This window comes from Molossus molossus, unplaced genomic scaffold, assembly GCF_014108415.1.
Source record: "Molossus molossus isolate mMolMol1 unplaced genomic scaffold, mMolMol1.p scaffold_m16_p_13, whole genome shotgun sequence".
Taxonomy (NCBI): domain Eukaryota; kingdom Metazoa; phylum Chordata; class Mammalia; order Chiroptera; family Molossidae; genus Molossus; species Molossus molossus.
The window spans coordinates 45,142,980-45,162,502 of NW_023425348.1; the positions used below are offsets into that span (position 1 = coordinate 45,142,980).

The following is a 19,523-nucleotide window of genomic DNA, read 5'->3' on the forward strand; positions in this document are numbered from 1 at the left end:
TGAAAGGAGCTATTTTAAAGAACCTCAAGTCAAAAGAACTGAACCAGATCTAGAACTCTGACCTCCTCCCTCACCTCCCCGCCCCTCACCAACAGCCTCTTGTCAAGTGATCAGGCTGTCAACTAGCGTTTCCAGGGTAAGGTTTCAGGTCAGCTGGAGTGTATAAAGATAGGTGCTAAGCCGGAGACAGCAGAGACAACAGTGAATGGCAAGGGAGCATTCAGATTCCTGCTGCTACCTCCTGGGACAGAGCCCTAAGGAACCTTAAGGAGGTTCTGAGCTGCCCCTACCCCATCTGGACTCACAGGTGAGACCCCATTCTCTACCCCACCGCCTCCACATTCTCCCCTTCGTGGCAACTTATGGAGAGCAGCCAGGAACCGGCAGGGGTCACTACCATAGCATGGCAGAGCTGACAGGGATTTAGTCAAGCCCCCACCTTGTCAAGATGAGGGAACTGCATCCCAGATGAGAGCGCTGTCACAGGGCTGGGACCCAACCCCACCACCATGTCACTCACCCAGGACTCCTTCCTCTGCTGGCTGCCTGCCTCTGCTGTGATTTTGCACATCCCCGTAGATAAGAAGTGGCTTTCTCCTTAATCTGGCCCAGAATCCCTCCAGGATTCCTCCAGAGCATCATGTCCTCTCCCCATGGGGGCCCTGTGGAACCCCTTTCCTGAATATGGATCATGGAGGCATGTCTGGCGTGAGGCCTGGCCCCCGTTGTATGCTGGGAGTTTCATAGAGCTCGTGGGAACTCTCCACTCAGTGGCTTCCTCGGTGGGGGTGCTGCAGAGGCTTTGCCAGGATGGTGAAGTTGAGGAGGGTGTCTCAGAATAGGGTCTGCTGACGCCTGATTCAGAGACACCAGGGAACTTGCTTCTAATGCAGATGCCCAGACCTCAACCCAGACCTGAATTGGGACCTCTGAGGCCAAGGGCTGAGAATCTACTCTGTATATAAGTGGCTCCAGGGATCCTGAGCTCTCCCTGAAGTCTGAGACCCTGGGCCATGCAACAGGCATGGGTGTCAGACAGACCTGGGCTCCAGTCCCAGCTCCAGCCCTCATCCTTGACCTGGCTGAAGCCCTCAAAGCCTCCAGTCCCTTGATAATAAAGTGGGAATAATCGTAACAACTACCTTAGAGTCTTACAAAGGGCTTGAGTTAGTCAATGCCTAAAAAACCCTCAGCTCAGCAGGAAGCATTCAGCAAACATTAATGACATTAATGGGCACCATTACCCCAGGCCATGCAGACTAGAACAGCCCATCCCTCAAGTGTCCCAACAGACCCACTGGGAGGAGGGTTCTGCTCTCGACTTCTACCGGCCAGTGGCAAAGGTCCACTGGCTGCTAGGTCTCCTCGAGTACCAATTTGGGAGGCTAGAGAAAAGAGGGAAGGAGGTTGAGGATCACTGGCCTCAGGGCAGCCCTTACCTGTGCCCACCATTGTGGCCTCCCAACCTCCCACCCCAGCTTGACCAGTGGAAGTTCTAGAGCCCTCCCCAAAGGTGTGGCTTCTGACCTGAATCCATGCCTGCCCACTCTGCCCCCATGGGTGGCTTGGGACTGCCTCCGGAATACGCTCCAGCCTTCACCACAGGGCCACTGCTATTGACCACATTCAGGCTCCGACACCTCTCGCTGTACCATTCCAACAACAACCTCAGTGGTCTCTGAGCCTCCCATCTCTCCCTGCCAGTCCAAACACCTCACCTGCCTGCTCTACATGCAGGTCTGCTAGTGTCACTCTTTAACTTGAAAACCACCGACCACTCTCCACTCTGCTAAATTAAGTACAGCTCTGGCATTCAAGGCCCGCCACCAAAGGCCACTGTGGGCACCTCAGGTTTCATTTCCCATTTCCCCCAAGTAGGGTTCCTTGGTCAACAGGTCCTCCCTGGGCCCTTCCAGCCTGCACAGAGAAGCAAGATAAGTCAGCCTTGTCCCTGTCTTTGGGGTCCTTCCTCCATTTGGGGGGAACCACTACAGTTAATGAGCTAATTCTACAAGAAAGTATGGTATGGGACCAGGGGTTTCTGGGGACAAAGGAAGTTCAGAAGGGAAGCCCTTGGTGGTTCAGCCCTCTGGGCAGGGAAAACCAGGTTTCCCCAGGAAGATAAACCCAGCCTGTAATGCAGTGCCCACGAAGTGTCCCCTGCCAGGCTGGCACATCACACACATGCCTTGGAGTCACGTAGCCCTGCTCACCTGTGTCCTCAGACCTGTCTCGGCCTGTTTGTAACTCTGAAAGTGTAGTAAAAATACCTAACTTGTAGGGTTCTTTTTTTAGAGCCTGGGTAGCCACCAAAGGTTTTGAATAGGGGACACTCTGACAACCAGTAAGAGACACCAGAGAGCATAGCCCCCAAGGGCCTCCCCGCTCTGAGAATCAGGCCCTCAGACTCCTCAGGCTAAAGTCTCAAGAAGCCCCGCCCAAATCAAAGGAGGGGAAGGGCAGGGGACCCCCAGTGCTTAAGGGCAGAGAGGTGAACCGAAGGCTCCACTGGGGGAGGCCTCTGTGCTGTATTCCAGCGCCAGGCAGAGGAGTCAGAACCTCCCTGCTGGGACCCAGCCAGCCCTGGCAGCTGCTTGTCTCCTGTAGGGCAAAGGGGAGTGTGAACTAAGGCGGGGTGGGGGTGTGGGGAGGTGTTCCCCAGTATGACTTTTATGCTGTTCCCTCAGCCAGGCTCAGCTGCACTGACACCAGGACCTCCACACCATCCTCCCAAAGAGCAAGATGGTTCGTTCTTGGACCCTGTGGAGAAGGCAGTGCAGAAAGGCAGGAAGACAGGCTGTGGGAGGAGCGCTGCAGAGGGCCAAAGCTGCCTCTGGGGGACCCAGTTTTTTCACCTACCAAACTGGGCAGATGCCCACCCAGCTTTTGAATGCCCTCAAAAAGGTCAAGATTGTAGATCTCCATACCACCACAACCACCAGAGGCCTGAGGAGAATGGGGAAGGGAGACAGTGCCTTCACAAGAACCTGGTTGGAGTTCTGTGAATTTGAGCCAGTCTTTTTCCATCGTAAGCCTCTCTTTTCTCATTTGTAAGATGGACTTAAATGCTGCCCTTCCTTTTTCCAGGGCCATTTTGTGCTTAGAATAGTAGAGAGAACCAGGTTCTGACAGTAGTGGCTGGTAACACTGAGCAGGCGCGTGTTTCTGAGTCTCAGTTTGCTCATCCAAAAAGGGGAAAGGGCCCTGGCCGGTTTGGCTCAGCAGTTAGAGCGTCGGCCTGCGGTCCAGAGAGACCCGGGTTCAGGTCCCGCTAGGGGCACGTGCCTCGGTTGCAGCTTGTCCCCAGCCCTGGTTGGGTTCTGTGGGTGGCAGCCACTCAATGTGTCCCTTTCACCTTGGTGTTTCTCTCTCTCTCCCTCCTACTCTATCTGAACAAGATATGGAAGAATATCCTCAGGTGAGGATTAAAACAAAAGGGGAGGGGGGAGCTCCCTTTCAGAAAAGTTATGAGAATTCCATGAGATTGTGTGTACAGCTCACTGCAAGGTCCTCCTGGCCCAGCCGTTCCCTCCTACCCTAAGCCATGCCCCACACTCTTCAGCTCATGCCCTTCCTGCACCTCAAACACCCTTCTCCAGTTGCTGAAACACTCTCCTCCTGCTCACCTTTCAAGGCCTAATTCATGCAACCCTTCAACCCCCCACCCCCATGAAATTGTTCTAATTCCACCTCACAAACAAGAGAGGCCCTCTCCTTCCTTTGAGTGAATCCCTTCTTGATGGATCCTTCCTCTGACACTGGGCCAGCTCATTTGTACTACAGTTATTTGTAGGCATGTCTAATGCCCCTAACAACACTCCTCGAGAGTTCCTTGTGGGCAGGTCACACTCACTGTTTTTACTCATCTCGGGATTTCCCGGGGAGTGCCAAGCACAGACCTGGGATGAGGTGGATCTTACAGAGAAATCCACAGGCCATGGCAAGGACCTTGGACTTTGTTCTGAATAATGGGGGGGGGGGGGGCATTGGACAGTTTTAAAACAGAGTGACACGATCTGACTTATGTATGTTTGGATGCCAGGTAGGTCCCCTGCCTAGAAAATCACTTCCTCCATCTGCTGTCCCAGCCAAACATTGCAGAGTCAGCACACAATTCTCATTACAGCCCAGTGACCATTAAAATGCATACAAATATCTCAATTTAAAAAATTTTTAAATAAGAATAAAATTTTAAATGCAACTTTATTCTGGGAAAGATCAAAAGGGATAAGACAGAGTGAAGTGGCCAGTTTTTCTAAGCCAAATCCACACAGCTGAACTTAGCAATGCCCCGCCTTTTCACTCATAGAGTCCTTCTGGGTGCTGAGAGGAGCTTGGGGGCTGGCCCGACAGCACTGGTTCCATCTGCCTCCTCTGGCCTGTCTTCACAGCCTCCTCCCTGCACTAAAGCCCAGGGCTGCAGAGCGGCCTCTCCTTGGACCTGCACTGAGCCCTTGAGGGACTGGAAGAGACTATTGGGACCATGGTTGGACTAAAGCCTTCAGAGATGCCTCCCACAACAGCTGTGAAGTTCCTGGGGGCGGGCACAGCGGCCTGTTTTGCTGACCTCCTCACCTTTCCACTGGACACAGCCAAGGTCCGCCTGCAGGTAGGTGCCCTTTGGCCAAGGGTCATTATCCGCATCAAAGGAAGGACTGAGTTCTCTACCACAGCATCTGAACCGTCTACCAGCAAGCTCCTCACACAGAACCCTGAGCAGGCCACTCACCCCACTGTTTATGACTCTGCCTTGCCGCCTCCCCACCACGGTGATCATCACCCAAGACAAAACTACCTTAATTCCTTGGCATGACGTGACTGGGCCCTTCATGGCCTAGCCCTACTTTGTAAACCATAAAGAGTGAAGTAAAGTAAGGAATTACTGGGTGACCTTGAGCAACCCACTGACCACTGTAGTGGGAAAAACAGTCTGTCCCCGCCTTTGCTCTAAGAATCAAACGCTGCACCATGTCTGACAGCTTGTGAGCTATAAACTGCTGCACAAACCTGTCATTCTTACTGGGATGTGACAGCTATGGTCATGCTTGTTCTCGAAGTACAACCCCAGGCAGGTCCCTCTGAACACAGCCCCATCCACCCCGACCAAGCTCCTCACGCCTCTGCGGTGCATGTCCCTCAGATCCAGGGGGAGAACCAAGTGGCCCAGAGCGTCCAGTACCGTGGTGTGCTGGGCACCATCCTGACCATGGTGCGCACCGAGGGTCCCCGCAGCCTCTACAATGGGCTAGTCGCTGGCCTGCAGCGCCAGATGAGCTTCGCCTCCATCCGCATCGGCCTCTACGACTCTGTCAAGCAGTTCTACACCCCCAAAGGATCAGACCGTGAGTGCCCAGTATCCCGTAGACACCGTCGTGTGTGTCCAGAGACCAGGCAGTGTAGACTCAGAGGCAGGGCTGGGGGGTGGGGAGCTGGAAACAGGAGCTCAGGAGGAGACTCAGAGCCCCATCAAGAAAGTTCCAGCCTATGCAGGTGTGGCTCACTGGTTGAGCATCAACCCATGCACCAAGAGGTCACTGGTTCGATTCCCGGTCAGGGCACATGCCCAGGTTGTGGGCCAAATCCCCAGTCAGGGGGTATGCAGGAGGCAGCCAATCATTGTTCTCCTTATCGGTGTTTTTTTTTATCCTCACCGGAGGACATTTTTGCATTTATCTTCAGATAGAGCAGGACGGAGAGAGGGAGAAAGAGAGAGAGAAACATCGATGTGAGAGAAACACATTGACCGGTTGCCACCCACACGACCCCAGCCAGGGCCGGGGACAAACTGCAACCAAGGTACGTGCCGTTAGCGGGAACTGAACCCGGATCTCTCTGGTCTGCAGGCCAATGCTCCAACCGCTGAGCCAAACCGGTCAGGGCTCTCATCAATGTTTCTATCTCTTTCTCCCTTTCCCTTCATCTCTCTCTAAAATCAATAAAGAAAAAAAAATTTTTTTTAAAAGAAAGCTCCAGAACCCTGACCCAGGGGAAGAAGCAGGGCAGCCCTGAAGAGAACAGCATCAGGCCCAGAGAGGTGTCAGGTGATGGGACACGGGCCCACTCTCTCCTTTTTTTTTTTTTTTTTTTTGTGGTACGTGCTCTCCTTTTTCTCAGATGCCAGCATCACCACCCGGATTTTGGCAGGCTGCACCACGGGGGCCATGGCGGTAACCTGTGCCCAGCCCACAGATGTGGTGAAGGTCCGATTTCAGGCCAACATGCACATTGGGAATTACAGCGGGACAATGGATGCTTACAGGACCATCGCCAGGAAGGAAGGGGTCAGAGGCCTGTGGAAAGGTAGGTCTGGACTCCAGTCTCAGGGGCCTTCGGCAGAGCTTTCCCTACCCCAGGGCTGGGGCAGAGAGCCGAACGAGGAGGGAATTCCCAGCATAGTGTATTCCAGTGATTCTGAAAGAACATCCCAACAGAAAACATCTCTTGACCTACCACAGTGCCCCAATTAGTTCAATTTGCCAGCTCTTCACCATGTGCAGGCTATTGAGAGGGGGACAGAAGTGAATAGGCGACACCTTCCATTCCCACACAGAGATGAGATGTGACAAGGAGCAGCCATATCACAGGGCAAGATGTGCTAGGTTCACGCAGAGGTGCAGGTCCAGAGACAGGACGGACGGGCCATGTGGGCTCTGGAGTGAAGGTGACACTAAGCTGGGCCTCAACCACTCAGCTGGCTCTGGGTGTGTGAGGATTGCAGGGGAGGACCTTCCAAGCAAAGGTCTGAGAGGTGACTGCAGGGAGATGCTGTGAGGGGGGAGCTTCCTAGGTGGCAACCTCCACAAACACTGGAGCCTCTCCCACATGGAGACCAGGGGCCCCATGAATCCTTGCAGAAGTAACAGTAACCCAGTGAAGGTTAAGAGCAGGAGACCTGGGTCAGAGCGCTGGCCCTGCACTCACTTGCTCTGGCCCTCCTGGAGGCTGGCCCTCTGTGAAAGCGCCGATTGGTCCTGACGCTCCCCTGGGCCCACCAGCACTGCGCTCCGCACTGTTCCAAGAGCCCCGCCTCCCTCTTCCAAAGAAAGACTTCCTTTTCTAGCTCTAAGCAAGTCTCAGGAGGTATGTGTAAATTTGGTCGATATTGCAGATTATCCTTCCAAATGTAGCCCAAACAAACACAAGTGGGCCTTTCTGTTTTCTGTCTCTAAGAAGGACATGGATAATCTGAGTCGTTAACACTAGGAAATGTGTAACCTCTGTGGTGGCTGGGCTCTCTGAGACCACTGGAACAGGGCACTGTGACCCCCCCAGACACCTGAGGCTTGTGGCCTTGCAGCCAGGGGTCCACTTCTACTCCCCATTTTTTAGCCCTCATCCCATTGTCTAACAGGAACTTTTCCCAACATCACGAGGAATGCCATTGTCAACTGTGCTGAGATGGTGACCTATGACATCATCAAGGAGAAACTGCTGGACTCTCACCTGCTCACAGGTGAGGCCCTGGGCTCCAGGCAGACAACCTTCCCACAGCAGGGAGCAAACCTGGACTCCACAGAGTGGGCACCACCCAGAGGCCGCGGGGCTTTAGAAGGAGCAGAGAGGAGCAACGCCCATGATGACGAGTAGAGAAAAGCTCTGAATAGGGAGGCCGGGGACCAGGGCTCCAGCCCAGCACCACTTCTTAGCATGTGTCTTTAAGCGAGGATCACCTACTTTGACTTCAGTATCCTCTAACAAGGTGGCTGGGCCGGATGACCTTCCAGCTCTGGGACTGCTCAGGTCTGTCTTGCCTGTGCTTACCAGGGGCTCCACCCAGGGCAGTGAGAAGCATGGGAAAGACTATCCTTATGCTCAAGAGGTTCACCGTTTAATCGGGACACATGACACACATGGAATGGAAAGCAAGTACACTCCCCCTCTCACAGCCCCACACATCTTCTTCCTGTCCCTGCACAGACAACTTCCCCTGCCACTTTGTCTCTGCCTTTGGAGCCGGCTTCTGTGCCACAGTGGTGGCCTCCCCAGTGGACGTGGTGAAGACCCGGTATATGAAGGCCTTCCCAGGCCAGTACCGCAGCCCCCTGGACTGTATGCTGAAGATGGTGGCCCGGGAGGGTCCCTCAGCCTTCTATAAGGGGTGAGCCTCCCCCTCCTGCCTCCATGCTCCCTTCCAGAAAACTCAGGCGCTCTCCCCTCTTTGCTCCTCCCTCTCCCTTCCTTCTTCCCTCTCCTTCTTTCTTCTCTCTCTCTCTCTCCCTCCCTTTCTCTCTCTCTCTCTCCCCCTCTCTCCCTTTCTCTCCTTCTCTCTCCTTTTCTCTCTCTCTCTCTCCTTGTCCCTCTCTCCATCTTCCTCCCTTTTTTCCTTTCTTCCTTTCATGTATAATGTACCTACCATGAGTCCCTCTGGGATGCAGTGGTGAACAGCACAGATATAAATGCCACAAAGGAGAGTATCAAGAACAATAGAAGTTTAAAAAAGGAGTGAACCAGCCCTGGCCAGTTTGGCTCAGCGGTTAGAGCGTCGGCCTGCGGTCCAGAGAGATCCAGGTTCGGTTCCCGCTAAGGGCACGTACCTGGGTTGCAGTTTGTCCCCAGCTTTGGTTGGGTCGTTGCGGGTGGCGGTCACTCAATGTGTCCCTTTCACGTCGATGTTTCTCTCTCTCTCTCTCTCTCTCTTCCTCTCTCTCCCTCCCTCCCGCTCTGTCTGAACAAAAAATGAAAAAATGTCCTCTGGTAAGGATAAAAAAAAAAGAAAGAAAGAAAAAGGAGTGAACCAAATCTAATTTGGAGTCAGGACAAACTTATCTGAGAAAAGGGAGTCTAGGCATAGATCAAAGTGCTGTCCCCAAACTTACCGGGTGGGGAGGTGGGAAGGGTGTTTGGAAATCCTGAGGCTTTGCCCAGCCCACTGCCACAGCTGTGGATCACCACTGATAGGGCCCAAAGTGTGTCACGTTTGCTTGCTTCTGTTTCTGGGCATTTACCATTCCCTCTGCATGGAATGCTTTTCCCATGCCATCTACACGCTCTAAATCTTTTTGTTTTTTAGATTTTTTAAAAATTTTCAATTACAGTTGATGTATAATATTATATTAGTTTCAGGTGTACAGCCCCATGATTAGACATTTATATAACTTAGGAAGTGATCATCCCAATAAGTCTAATAGCCACCTGGCACCATACATGGATATTACAATATTATTGACTATAGTCCCTAGGGGGTAATTACATCCCCATGACTATTCTGTAACTACCAGTTTATACTTAATCCCTTCACCCTTGTTACCCATCCCCTCAACCCCTCTGGCAACTGTCAAATGTGCATGCTCTAAATCTCAGCTGTCCTTCAAGACTAGTTCAAATACTGCCTCCTCCCCAACACTCTCAAGTACCCTGTGAGCTTCAGCAACACTTCCTTGATACCATGTGTATGGTATTTACCATCTCCTACTTTGTGTTATAGTATTGTAAGCTTAAATTACCCGCCATGCTAGAATGCAAGCTCTTTGAAGCCAAGGACTGGTGGGTTATACACTTTCCACCGTCCAGAGTCCCAAGCACCAAGCCAGCACTCAATGCATAGGTTATTACCAATCATCATGATCACTAAGTCACTGATACTGGGCCTTGTGCTAAGCACTTTATGTACATTATCTCAACAACCCCCTGAACTGGGCAGTATTCTCCACATTCATTGAGGAAGAGACTCATAAATATTAAGTAACTTGTCCAAAATCACAAAGTTAAAATGACAGAGCCATGGCTTGAACCCAGACCATTGGACTTCACCTAACATGGTCACTGCACCGCTAAGCTCTTTTCTTGGCCCTCTCACCTTCCACCACTGATGCTGGCTTTCTGGAGCCCAGTGTTAGATTGAACTCAACAAGCAAACAGGTTCTCACCCCTGGGAATGACATCATCAGTCTGTGTTTCCACTGACAGACTGTTCTTTTCCCCTAAGTGCCTCTATCATTGCAACCTTCCGCTGTAGCCACTCGTCTCTGTTTATTATCTTACTTGGGAAACATTTGCTTTGCTTCTCATGGGAACCAGACCTTGTGCTATGCTTCCCTCATAGAGCAGCAAATAAATGAGTGACATCTTCTGAGCATTTTCTGATACTGGGCCTTGTGTTCTGTGCTGTGTGTTAACTCATTTATTTATTTATTTTAATTTTTTTATCCTCACCCAAGGACATTTTTCCATATTTTTGTTCAGATAGAATAGGAAGGAGAGAGAGAGAGAGAGAAACATCAACATGAAAGGGACACATCGTGTGGCTGCCACCAGTACGACCCCACCAGGGCCGGGGACAAACTGCAACCAAGATATATGCCCTTAGCGTGAACGAACCCCGGTCTAGGCCGACACTCTAACCACTGAGCAAAAACGGCCAGGGCTGTATTAACTCATTTAATCCTCATGACAACTCTGTGAGGTAGATGCCGTTACTGTCCTCCTTTTACAGGTAAGGAAACTGAGGCTCAGCAAGATTAACTTGACCAAGGTCATGAAGCTAAAAACTGGTAGAGCGAGGATTTAAAACCAGGTCTGACTCCAGAGTTCACGTTCATCGCCGCAGTGCTATGCTCCCTGTGAGGGGCCTAGGCTGAGGGTTCAGGAGAGGCTTTGGCGTGAGGTTATAGTGCCCAAGCCGATTCCTACAGAGCCATTAGCAACCAGCCAGGCAAGAGAATGGGGCACTTTCCGGGCAGAAGGAGCAACATGGGCAAAGGCATGGAAAGAGGGGTCTGGCAGGAGCAGAGAGAACCGGCAGGGATTAGCGAGAGAGGCTGAAGAGGGGGGCAGGGACCAGGTCACAGGCTTCCCCCTGAGTCTGTGAAGCACAGCTGAGGAGAGGACATGACAGGCAGGCTCTCTGGTGTTATACTGTCTTCGTCCTGTGTGTCCCAGCTTCTCAGTGCCCCAGCAGGCGTGTCATCGGGGCAGAGGGAGTCAGGTGGTTTTAGTAGAGCTATTTAACCTCCCTGGGCCTCAGTTTCTGAAGAAGACAACTGGCAACAACCAGCTACCTTATAGAACCTGTGAGAATAACTACTTGAAATAGTAGCCTGGCTAAAAATGTTAGTTTTCTTTCCTTTCCTTCTGCCTATATTCTTTAAACAGAGAAGAAGACTGAACGGATCTTAGAAAGTGCTCATGACTACACAGTCTAGATGCGTTGGCATGGACACTGTGATGGGGAGAGCACACTAGATCTCTTTGGGAACTTAATTCACTCTGCCTGATGTTTTGTTTCTCTCATCAGATTTACACCCTCCTTTCTGCGACTGGGAATCTGGAACGTGCTGATGTTCGTAACCTACGAGCAGCTGAAACGGGCCTTGATGAAAGTCCAGGTGCTACGAGAATCTCCATTTTGAATAGGTCAGGCCACTTGGGACATAACTGGAACAAAGCCAGTTATGAATGGAATAAACAGTGGGTCCACACGCACAGGGACACAGATCCACACATGTTTACAGAACTGTTTACTTGCTGCTGACTCAAGAAACAGGAGAAGAGGAGGAAGGAGTCTGGTCTTCAGTGCATTGTTTAAAGAACTATTTGTTTTGCACTGACAAGATGAAAAATAAATTATATTAATTTTTGAAACCCATTAAGTTGGATGCCTAACATTTAGGCAAAAGAAAATAAACCAAACCAGATCCATTTGGATAAAAATGGAAGATTGTCAACTGAAAGATCTGATTAGACAATGAAAGAAAAGACGGGCAAGCACTGGCCGGGGGTGGCACGTGATAACTTGGCAATCGGCTAAGGGGGCTAGTGGGACACAGCAACACAGCACAAAGCTGTGACTGCAGCCCCTGAGCAACCATGGACCACCAGCCACCCGTGTGACGTGTCTGCTGGGTAGAATCCATTGGAATTCCAGGAAATGTGAGAAAAAGAAAACCTGGAATTTGTGCCAAAGGAGCATTGCTGGGCCAGTGTGAGGCTGAGACTCATAATTAGTCCCTGACGACACTGGAGAATCCAGAGGGCAGCCTCAGTCTCCTTTCCTATCAAATGGAAGTACAAACCCCATCCCTGCTACTTCTCCAGGGTATCGTGAGGATCAAGTGGAAAGCTGGACACAAAAGCACTTTATAAAAGCAAAAATTCTGTACAAATGTAAAAATAAGGACATGGTCTTGGGAAATGTTTTATCAGGACAGTGAGGAAATACCAGGGAAGTTTTTGAAAGATGGTTGACTGGAGCTGCAGCCAAAGGAACCAGAGACTCATGGGCCAGGAGGGACAGAGGATGACATGTGGCCACGGGACCCCCACTCCCATGCAGCCACCATTCCCTGACTGGACTGGGAGGCACCTTGAAGAGTGTGGGGCTTGGGGGAAAAGAGGTAAATGATGGAGTTGAGAGCCTAAAGTAGCAGGACTCAAGAATTTTTGGAAAATTAGTATGACTTAATAAAGGAATTCACACACCTAGGTGTTGGAATGAGAACAGCCACTTTTCTGCCTTCTCTTTCTTGGACAGAATCTCCCTTTTCACTTCGGACTTCCTGTTTGTAAGGGTTGGGCCACATCCGGCCCCACCTGCCCACACTGCCTGCTGCCCTCTCCCGCAGGCTGGCTGCTCTGCCTTTTCCGGCTTCAGCTTCTCCATCTGTAAAAGGCGGGGTTGAACCAGATGACCTCCTTCTGAATTTAAGACTAGAATTTAAGACTGAATTTAAGACTAGGTTGATATTGGGGAACCAGAATGCCTGTCATTTTCTGCTTCTTAGCAGCCTGTGTGGCTTTGATGACAGAACTGAGTTCAAATCTCACCCATCCACACCTCACTTGCAGCCTAACCACCAGGAATCCTGGCACCTGTGTCCTACCAGAGACGTGGTAACAATCCCCACCTCACAGGAATGTTCAGCAAAGTCATCCCTCCTTCTCCAAACTGACTCCTCCTTACCCGGGGAAAAAGTGAATATTCACTTACACTCAGCACTTTCCTAAATTTAAATTATAATTTGAGATCATCTATATATACAATCTGGAAAATCCAAACAAAAGCAAAAAAATAAAAATGATCAATTTAGTGTCTAGTTTGGCTTTCAAATAAAATTCATGTTTAAAATTTTCTCTTCCTGCCCTGACAGAGTAGCTCAGTTGGTTAGAGCATCATCCCAATACTCCAAGATACGGTTTCGATCCCTGGTCAGGGCACATACAAGAATCAGTCAATTAATGCTTAAATAAGTGGAACAACAAATTGGTCTCTCTCTCTCTCTCTCTCTCTCTTCAACTCAATCAGTCAATCAATAAAATAAAATTTTCTCTTGCTTTTAACTTGACTGATATGTACAATTAAGTGTGTATCTGTGAGTGTTTTCATAGGGATGAAGAGAGGAGCTGGTCGGGCAAATATCTGAAGAAGAGAGTTCCAGAAAAAGAGAACAGGCAGTCCACAGGCCCTATGAGAATGAGCTTGGCATGTTCAAAGAACAGAGAGAAGGCCCGTGTGTCTGGTGTAAAGTGAATGAGAAGACAAACATGAGAATTCATTTATTCATTCACCGATTATGTAAGAATTGTGCCAAAGGCTGAGAAGTCAGAGGACAGCCAATTATTGGTAAAGTTTGGCAGAGAAAGGAAGGAGAGAAAAAAAATAACCAATGTAAAAGGGGTAGGAAAGTCTCGCAAGTTCCACTCACACACACACACACACACACACACACACACACACACGAATGAAGGACAATTGAAGATGAGGATGAAAGACTGCAAAAGTAAGGTTCTAGAGAAAACAGAAGACCACAAAATAGTGGGTATAAGTGAGATGAACCACCCTAGAAAGGATATGAGAAACTTAGAAATAAAAGAGAGTCATACAGGCAAAATTTTTGAAATGAAGAGAAGCAAAATGAAGGTGTTCTCCAATCCTTTCATTGAAATTTGAAGAATGGCCCTGGCCGGTTTGGCTCGGCGGTTAGAGCGTCGGTCTGCAGTCCCGAGAGATCCGGGTTCGGTTCCCGCTAAGGGCATGTACCTCGGTTGCAGTTTGTCCCCGGCTCTGGTTGGGTCGTGCAAGTGGCAGCCACTAGATGTGTCCCTTTCACATCGATGTCTCTCTCTCTCTCTCTCTCTCTCTCTCTCTCTCTCTCTCCCTCCCTCCCTCCCTCCCACTCTATCTGAATAAAAAATGGAAAAATGTCCTCGATGAGGATAAAAAATAAATAAATTTGAAGAATTGTCACATATGAGAGTAGGTTAGTGGACCTCTTATTTATAAGAGAGATGATTTTAAAAGCTCTTTTTTTCCTTCAAATATAATTTAATGAAGAAACTTAAATCCTCTGATGCACCCCTGACACTTCTCTGTTCTCTGCCATGCTGAGCTGTCTGGAGCCCTCTCCATAAGGCAGCCCAGGGATTCTAAAGCATATAGAGTGAGGCCTCTAGGAGGCTCCCCACAGCTGTTCCAGGACTCACACCAGAGCATGGAGTTCCGCATTGGGCAGAGCCACCCGTGGAGCAAGCTGCCTGCCAACACGCCACAGGGTCTTAGAAATTCACAGAGAAGATATGCAAAGCAGGATGTGTCCTCTATATATCCACAGTCAGTTATGATACAGAAACATACCTTAATCATGTCACAAAAGATTAATGCAAATACTTTGAGGAACTATTACAGTCAAGATTATGTATGCTGTACCATTACCATTTATTGCTATTATGGTAAAGGGCCTGAGGATATCACCATTCTTGTATTATACTGAGATTACAGAGGACATTATGAACAATGAGAAAATTTGTGCTTAACTGCCTGTTTTTGGAGGGCTAAGTTTTCTTGGCATAAAAAGGTAGGAGTACGCCTTGGCCAGTTTGGCTCAGCGGTTAGAGCGTCGGCCTGCGGTCCGAAGAGACCCGGGTTCGGTTCCCGCTAAGGGCACGTACTTCAGTTGCAGTTTGTCCCTGGCCCTGGTTGGTCGTGCGGGTGGCAGCCACTCGATGTGTCCCTTTCACGTCGATGTTTCTCTCTATCTCCTTTCCTCTCTCTCCCTCCCACTCTATCTGTACAAAAATAAAATAAAATAAAATAAAATAAATAAATAAATAAAAGGTAGGAGTACATTGATATTATAAATCAGTGTAGATTATCAAATTTTTTTTGAAATTTGAAGAGTGTTCACATATGGTGTGTCCATTTGAAGAATGCTCACATCATCTACTAATAATGCCAGTGGAAATTGCCCCAGAGACATGGTGGGTGGTGAAGTCTGGTCAGATCACAAAAGTGACATAAATTATGCAGAAATATCATGTAGATAAGAGCACCAATTTAGATCCTCAACTTCCTAGATCACTAGATTACAATGTGATACATAGTTTATATAACAAATAATTTTGTATTTGAATGTATCAATATCTAATGACCATTTTATTCTCTTGAAGATTTTGTGATGAATTGAGTGCAAGATGACTAGAAGATGAAACTTTCAAACTCTATATGTCTTTCAATAGTTGAGCACACTAATGTTGCAGAGCTTGCAAATGTCCTTGACATAGACTTTCCCTTGTTCAGAACAGTGTTTTGCCCTGGCCGGCTTGGCTCAGCTGTTAGAGCATCAGCCTGCGGTCCAGAGAGACCCACTAAGGGCGTGTACCTCGGTTGCAGTTTGTCCCTGGCCCTGGTTGGTCGTGCGGGTGGCAGCCACTAGATGTGTCCCTTTCACGTCGATAGCTCTCTCTCTCTCTTCTTCTCTCTCCCTCCCACTCCATCTGAACAAAAAATGGAAAAATGTCCTTGAGTGAGGATAAAAAATAATAATAATAAAATAACAGTGTTTCTATGTATTGCTGATTGGGCTTTGCCAATAAGAAGACAGGGCCTGCCCTGGCCGGGTGGTTCAGTTGGTTGGAGAGCTGTCCCCTACACCAAAAGGTTTTGGGTTCAATTCCCAGTCAGGGTGCATATGGAGGTTGCGAGTTTGACCCCCAATTGGGGCATGTAAGGGAGGCAACAGGTCAATGTTTCTCTCTCTCTCCCTCTCTCAAATCAACAAAAATATATCCTCGGTTGACAATTAAAAATAAAAAGGCAGCTGGTGGTCTCGAGGGGTGGCACCTGTGCTGCCCACTCCCCACTGTCCACTGCTCATCAGTGCATCGGCCAGGCAGGCAGCCCTGGCGCCATGAAGCTGTACAGCCTGAGCGTCCTCTACAAGGGTGACCCCAAGGTGCTGCCGCTCAGGGCCGCCAAGAAGTGTGGACCTTCAGCTTCTTCCAGAGGACCAGTGTTCAGGAATTCATGACCTTCACAAGTCAGCTGGTTGTGGAACGCTCAGCAAAAGGCAGCAGAGCTTCTGTCAAAGAGCAAGGGTATCTGTGCCCCGTCTACGTGCAAAATGACAGTCTTTTTTTTTTTTTTTTTTATCCTCACCCGAGGACACTTTTCCATTTTCTGTTCAGATAGAGTGGGAGGGAGAGAGAGGAAGAGAGAGAGAGAGAAACATCGACGTGAAAGGGACACATCGAGTGGCTGCCACCCGCACGACCAACCAGGGCCGGATACAAACTGCAACCGAGGCACATGCCCTTAGGGGAACCGAACCCGGGTCTCTCTGGACCGCAGGCCGACGCTCCAACCGCTGAGCCAAACCGGCCAGGGCCGAAATGACAGTCTTGAAGGAGTGGTCATTGCTGACAGGGAGTACCTGTCCCGGGTGGCTTTCCCCTTGCTGGAGAAGGTGCTGGACGATATCTCAAGCAGATTGACAGTATCGACTGGCCAGTCAGATCCCCTGCTAGTATCCACTACACAGCCCTGGACAGCTACCTTAGTATATACCAGAATCCCCCAGAAGCTGACCACGTGAGTAAAGTGCAGGTTGAACTAGATGAGACCACGATCATCCTGCACAACAGCATGGAGTCCTCGTTAGAACAAGGCAAGAAGATAGACAACCTAGTGTCCAAATTTGAAGTGCTGGAAATTCAGTCTAAAGCCTTCTACAAAACAGCTGTAAACAAAACTCTATTTGAGAGTCCGAAGAGGCCATTGCTGCTGAGTCCCCGCCTCCACATCGGAACCAGCTCCTGGAGAACTTAGCAGCCATGTAAAGACCAGAGTATGGGCACTCATTGTTCACTTCAGAGCTTCTGGGAGGAGCCGAGGGCTGATAGAAGGGACCTGGGATGGGGAATGTTCGAATTTACGTGTCTAGTAATTTTTGAAAAGATAATCTGAGCTCTCAGAAGTGTATTTTTGGGACAAATGAAACCATGAACATTCCGTGACTCCTGCAGATACCAAAGGGCTCATTTCTAACCCTGACAACCCCTGGGGTCAGAGCCAACTCTGTGTTGATCCTCAGCAGCCTTTGGGTTTTACTTGTACATTAACTATGTTAATACTTCAGTAAGGCAGTGGGGTATGTGTGTGTGTGTGTCTCAATCCATGGGGCTGGGGGCGGTGGGTAGAGCCACACTGTTCTCCTGGGAAAGCCACCTAGGGTCACTGGGGGGGGGGGGGGACAAGCCAGTGGGTCAGGGCTAAGGCCGTGATGAGACAGTCACTGGGATTCACAAATTCTGAGACATTGTTTGCATCTCCGCTGAGGTTGACTTCCAGAGTTCTATAAAGAGGTGTAGAGGTGTTTGGAAGGGGCAGGACATCTTCCTACCTGCAGTTTGGCTTTGAACCTCTGGATCACAGGCTGTGCCTCTCTGGCAACAAGACTGTTTGGCCACCACCTGTGACTTGCGTGTCTTAGCAAGTGAACTTTCCTGTGGCCACTGTTACTGGGCACCAAGAGTAGGTGCCTGCCGACCCAAGGACTCCCAACACCTCACTAGTCTGAGCACACACCCCTGCCCCCATCCCGCCTAATCTTCAGCAGCAGGAAAACAGGCTGCACAGCAGCCCAGGCGGTGGTCCAGCAGGTTTCAGGCCCCTTGGCCTACCCAGTCCCTTGGTCACACTGCCCTGTTCCTTGTACTCTGCTGTGCCACCTGAGGACAGGAGGCACCCTTGGGACCAGTCCCCATGAAAGTTCTTGCTGTGTCAACCAGTGTGGTCTCCTCTGTGGAGGCCCTTCCCTGAGCATTCTGGTTCTTGCCCCGCAGGAAGTTCCTACTCACCCAACAGGAAGTGCCAGCAGCCATGAAATCTCATGCTTGGGCCAGAATGTGGGGTCTGTGTGGGCTCTCAGCACTCCACCCCCAACAGGTTTCCTACTGACTGCCCTTTTCTCGGCACTGCTGGCCTGGCCCTAACGTAGCCTGCCTGCCCAAGTGATTTTCCTCCTGCTGGACACACCCCAGGAGGCGCAGACCCATCCCGCTCGCTGCGCCTGAGATGGCTGTGACCTCACTTAGGTCATGGATGAGGGACAGAAACCGGGGTGGGGGTGGAAAGTGGGGGAAGAGGGAGTGGGTGGGGGGCTGGTTCAGGCTTTGTGCTCGCATGTCCCCTGTTCCTGTCATCCTAATGTTGAGTCATCTAAGAATGTATTTTAATAATTCCTGCCTAATTTTCCTTGTGTTGTTTGAGAAGTTCCTATCTGGATAAAGTTGTCTTTTGAAATTCCAAAAAAATTAAAAAGAAAAACAAAGACAGGGCCCTGGCCTAGCTGCTCGGTTGGTTAGAGCATTGTTCCGATACACAAAGTTGGGGGTTTGATCACCAGTCAGGGCACATACAAGAAACAACCAATATGAATGCTTAAATAAGTGGAACAACAAATCAGTGCTTCTCTCTCTCTAAAAAAAAAAAAAAAAAAAAAAAAAAAATCAATAAAAAATTTTTAAAAGGAGACTAATAACATGGATCAATTTCATTCATGATGACAAAATGTTTAATCCACAAACAGATTTAAAAGTACTTTCAATCCACATACTCTTCTACAAGATGGCAAGGAAAGCAGGAGTCCTGAACAAGAAGCTTTGTCTGCTCTGACACTGATAAAAACAGTCAAGATCCAGCTGACACAGCCGGTATAAGCAGTTGGGTCTGTCTACAAGATACATAAAGCTTATTGATTTCCTATTTGGTTCAACTCTTAACTTTTTTTTTTCCTATCCTCACCTGAGGACATTTTTTTGATATTTTGTTCAGATAGAGTGGGAAAAAGGGAGAGAGAGAACTTCAACGTGAAAGGGACACATGGAGTGGTTGCCACCCACACAACCCAACCAGGGCCGGGGACAAACTGCAACTGAGGTACGTGCCCTTAGCAGAAACCGAACCTGGGTCTCTCCGGATCGCAGGCCGACGCTCTAACTGCTGAGCCAAACCGGCCAGGGCTGTTTCTTTTTCTTTTTTTTTAAGAGAGAGAGGAAATGAGAGGGAGAAAGAGAGAAACATCGATGGGAGAGAACATCAACTGGCTGCCTCCTGCATGCCCCCCACTGGGGATCGGGCCCAAAACCTGGGCATGTGTCCTGACCAGGAATCAACCATCAACGTCCTGGTACATGGGTTGACACTCAACCGCTGAGCCACACGGGCCAGACTACATTGCTTATTTCCATGGCTCCTCTCACTAGCGAATTCAGCCCATCAGCTATAGTGCTCCCCAGAATATTAGACCAGT

General features: G+C 49.6%; 1 protein-coding gene and 1 pseudogene across 2 annotated transcripts; both read left to right on the forward strand.

Annotated features, from left to right (window-relative positions):
• The first annotated feature begins 215 nt into the window (after positions 1-215).
• UCP3 (uncoupling protein 3) lies at positions 216-13,061 on the forward strand. Of its 2 annotated transcripts, none has more exons than XM_036258623.1 (7): positions 216-307; positions 4,310-4,609; positions 5,141-5,342; positions 6,115-6,300; positions 7,352-7,453; positions 7,918-8,098; positions 11,234-13,061. In XM_036258623.1, exons 2-7 carry the CDS (start codon positions 4,484-4,486, stop codon positions 11,346-11,348), a joined length of 912 nt encoding a protein of 303 aa, XP_036114516.1. In that variant the 5' UTR covers positions 216-307; positions 4,310-4,483; the 3' UTR covers positions 11,349-13,061. The 2 variants fall into 2 exon arrangements, with proteins under 2 accessions (XP_036114516.1, XP_036114515.1); XM_036258622.1 differs by having other exon boundaries at positions 4,392-4,609.
• Positions 13,062-16,121: 3,060 nt separating this feature from the next.
• Positions 16,122-17,038, forward strand: LOC118628546 (annotated as a pseudogene).
• Positions 17,039-19,523: the final 2,485 nt, after the last annotated feature.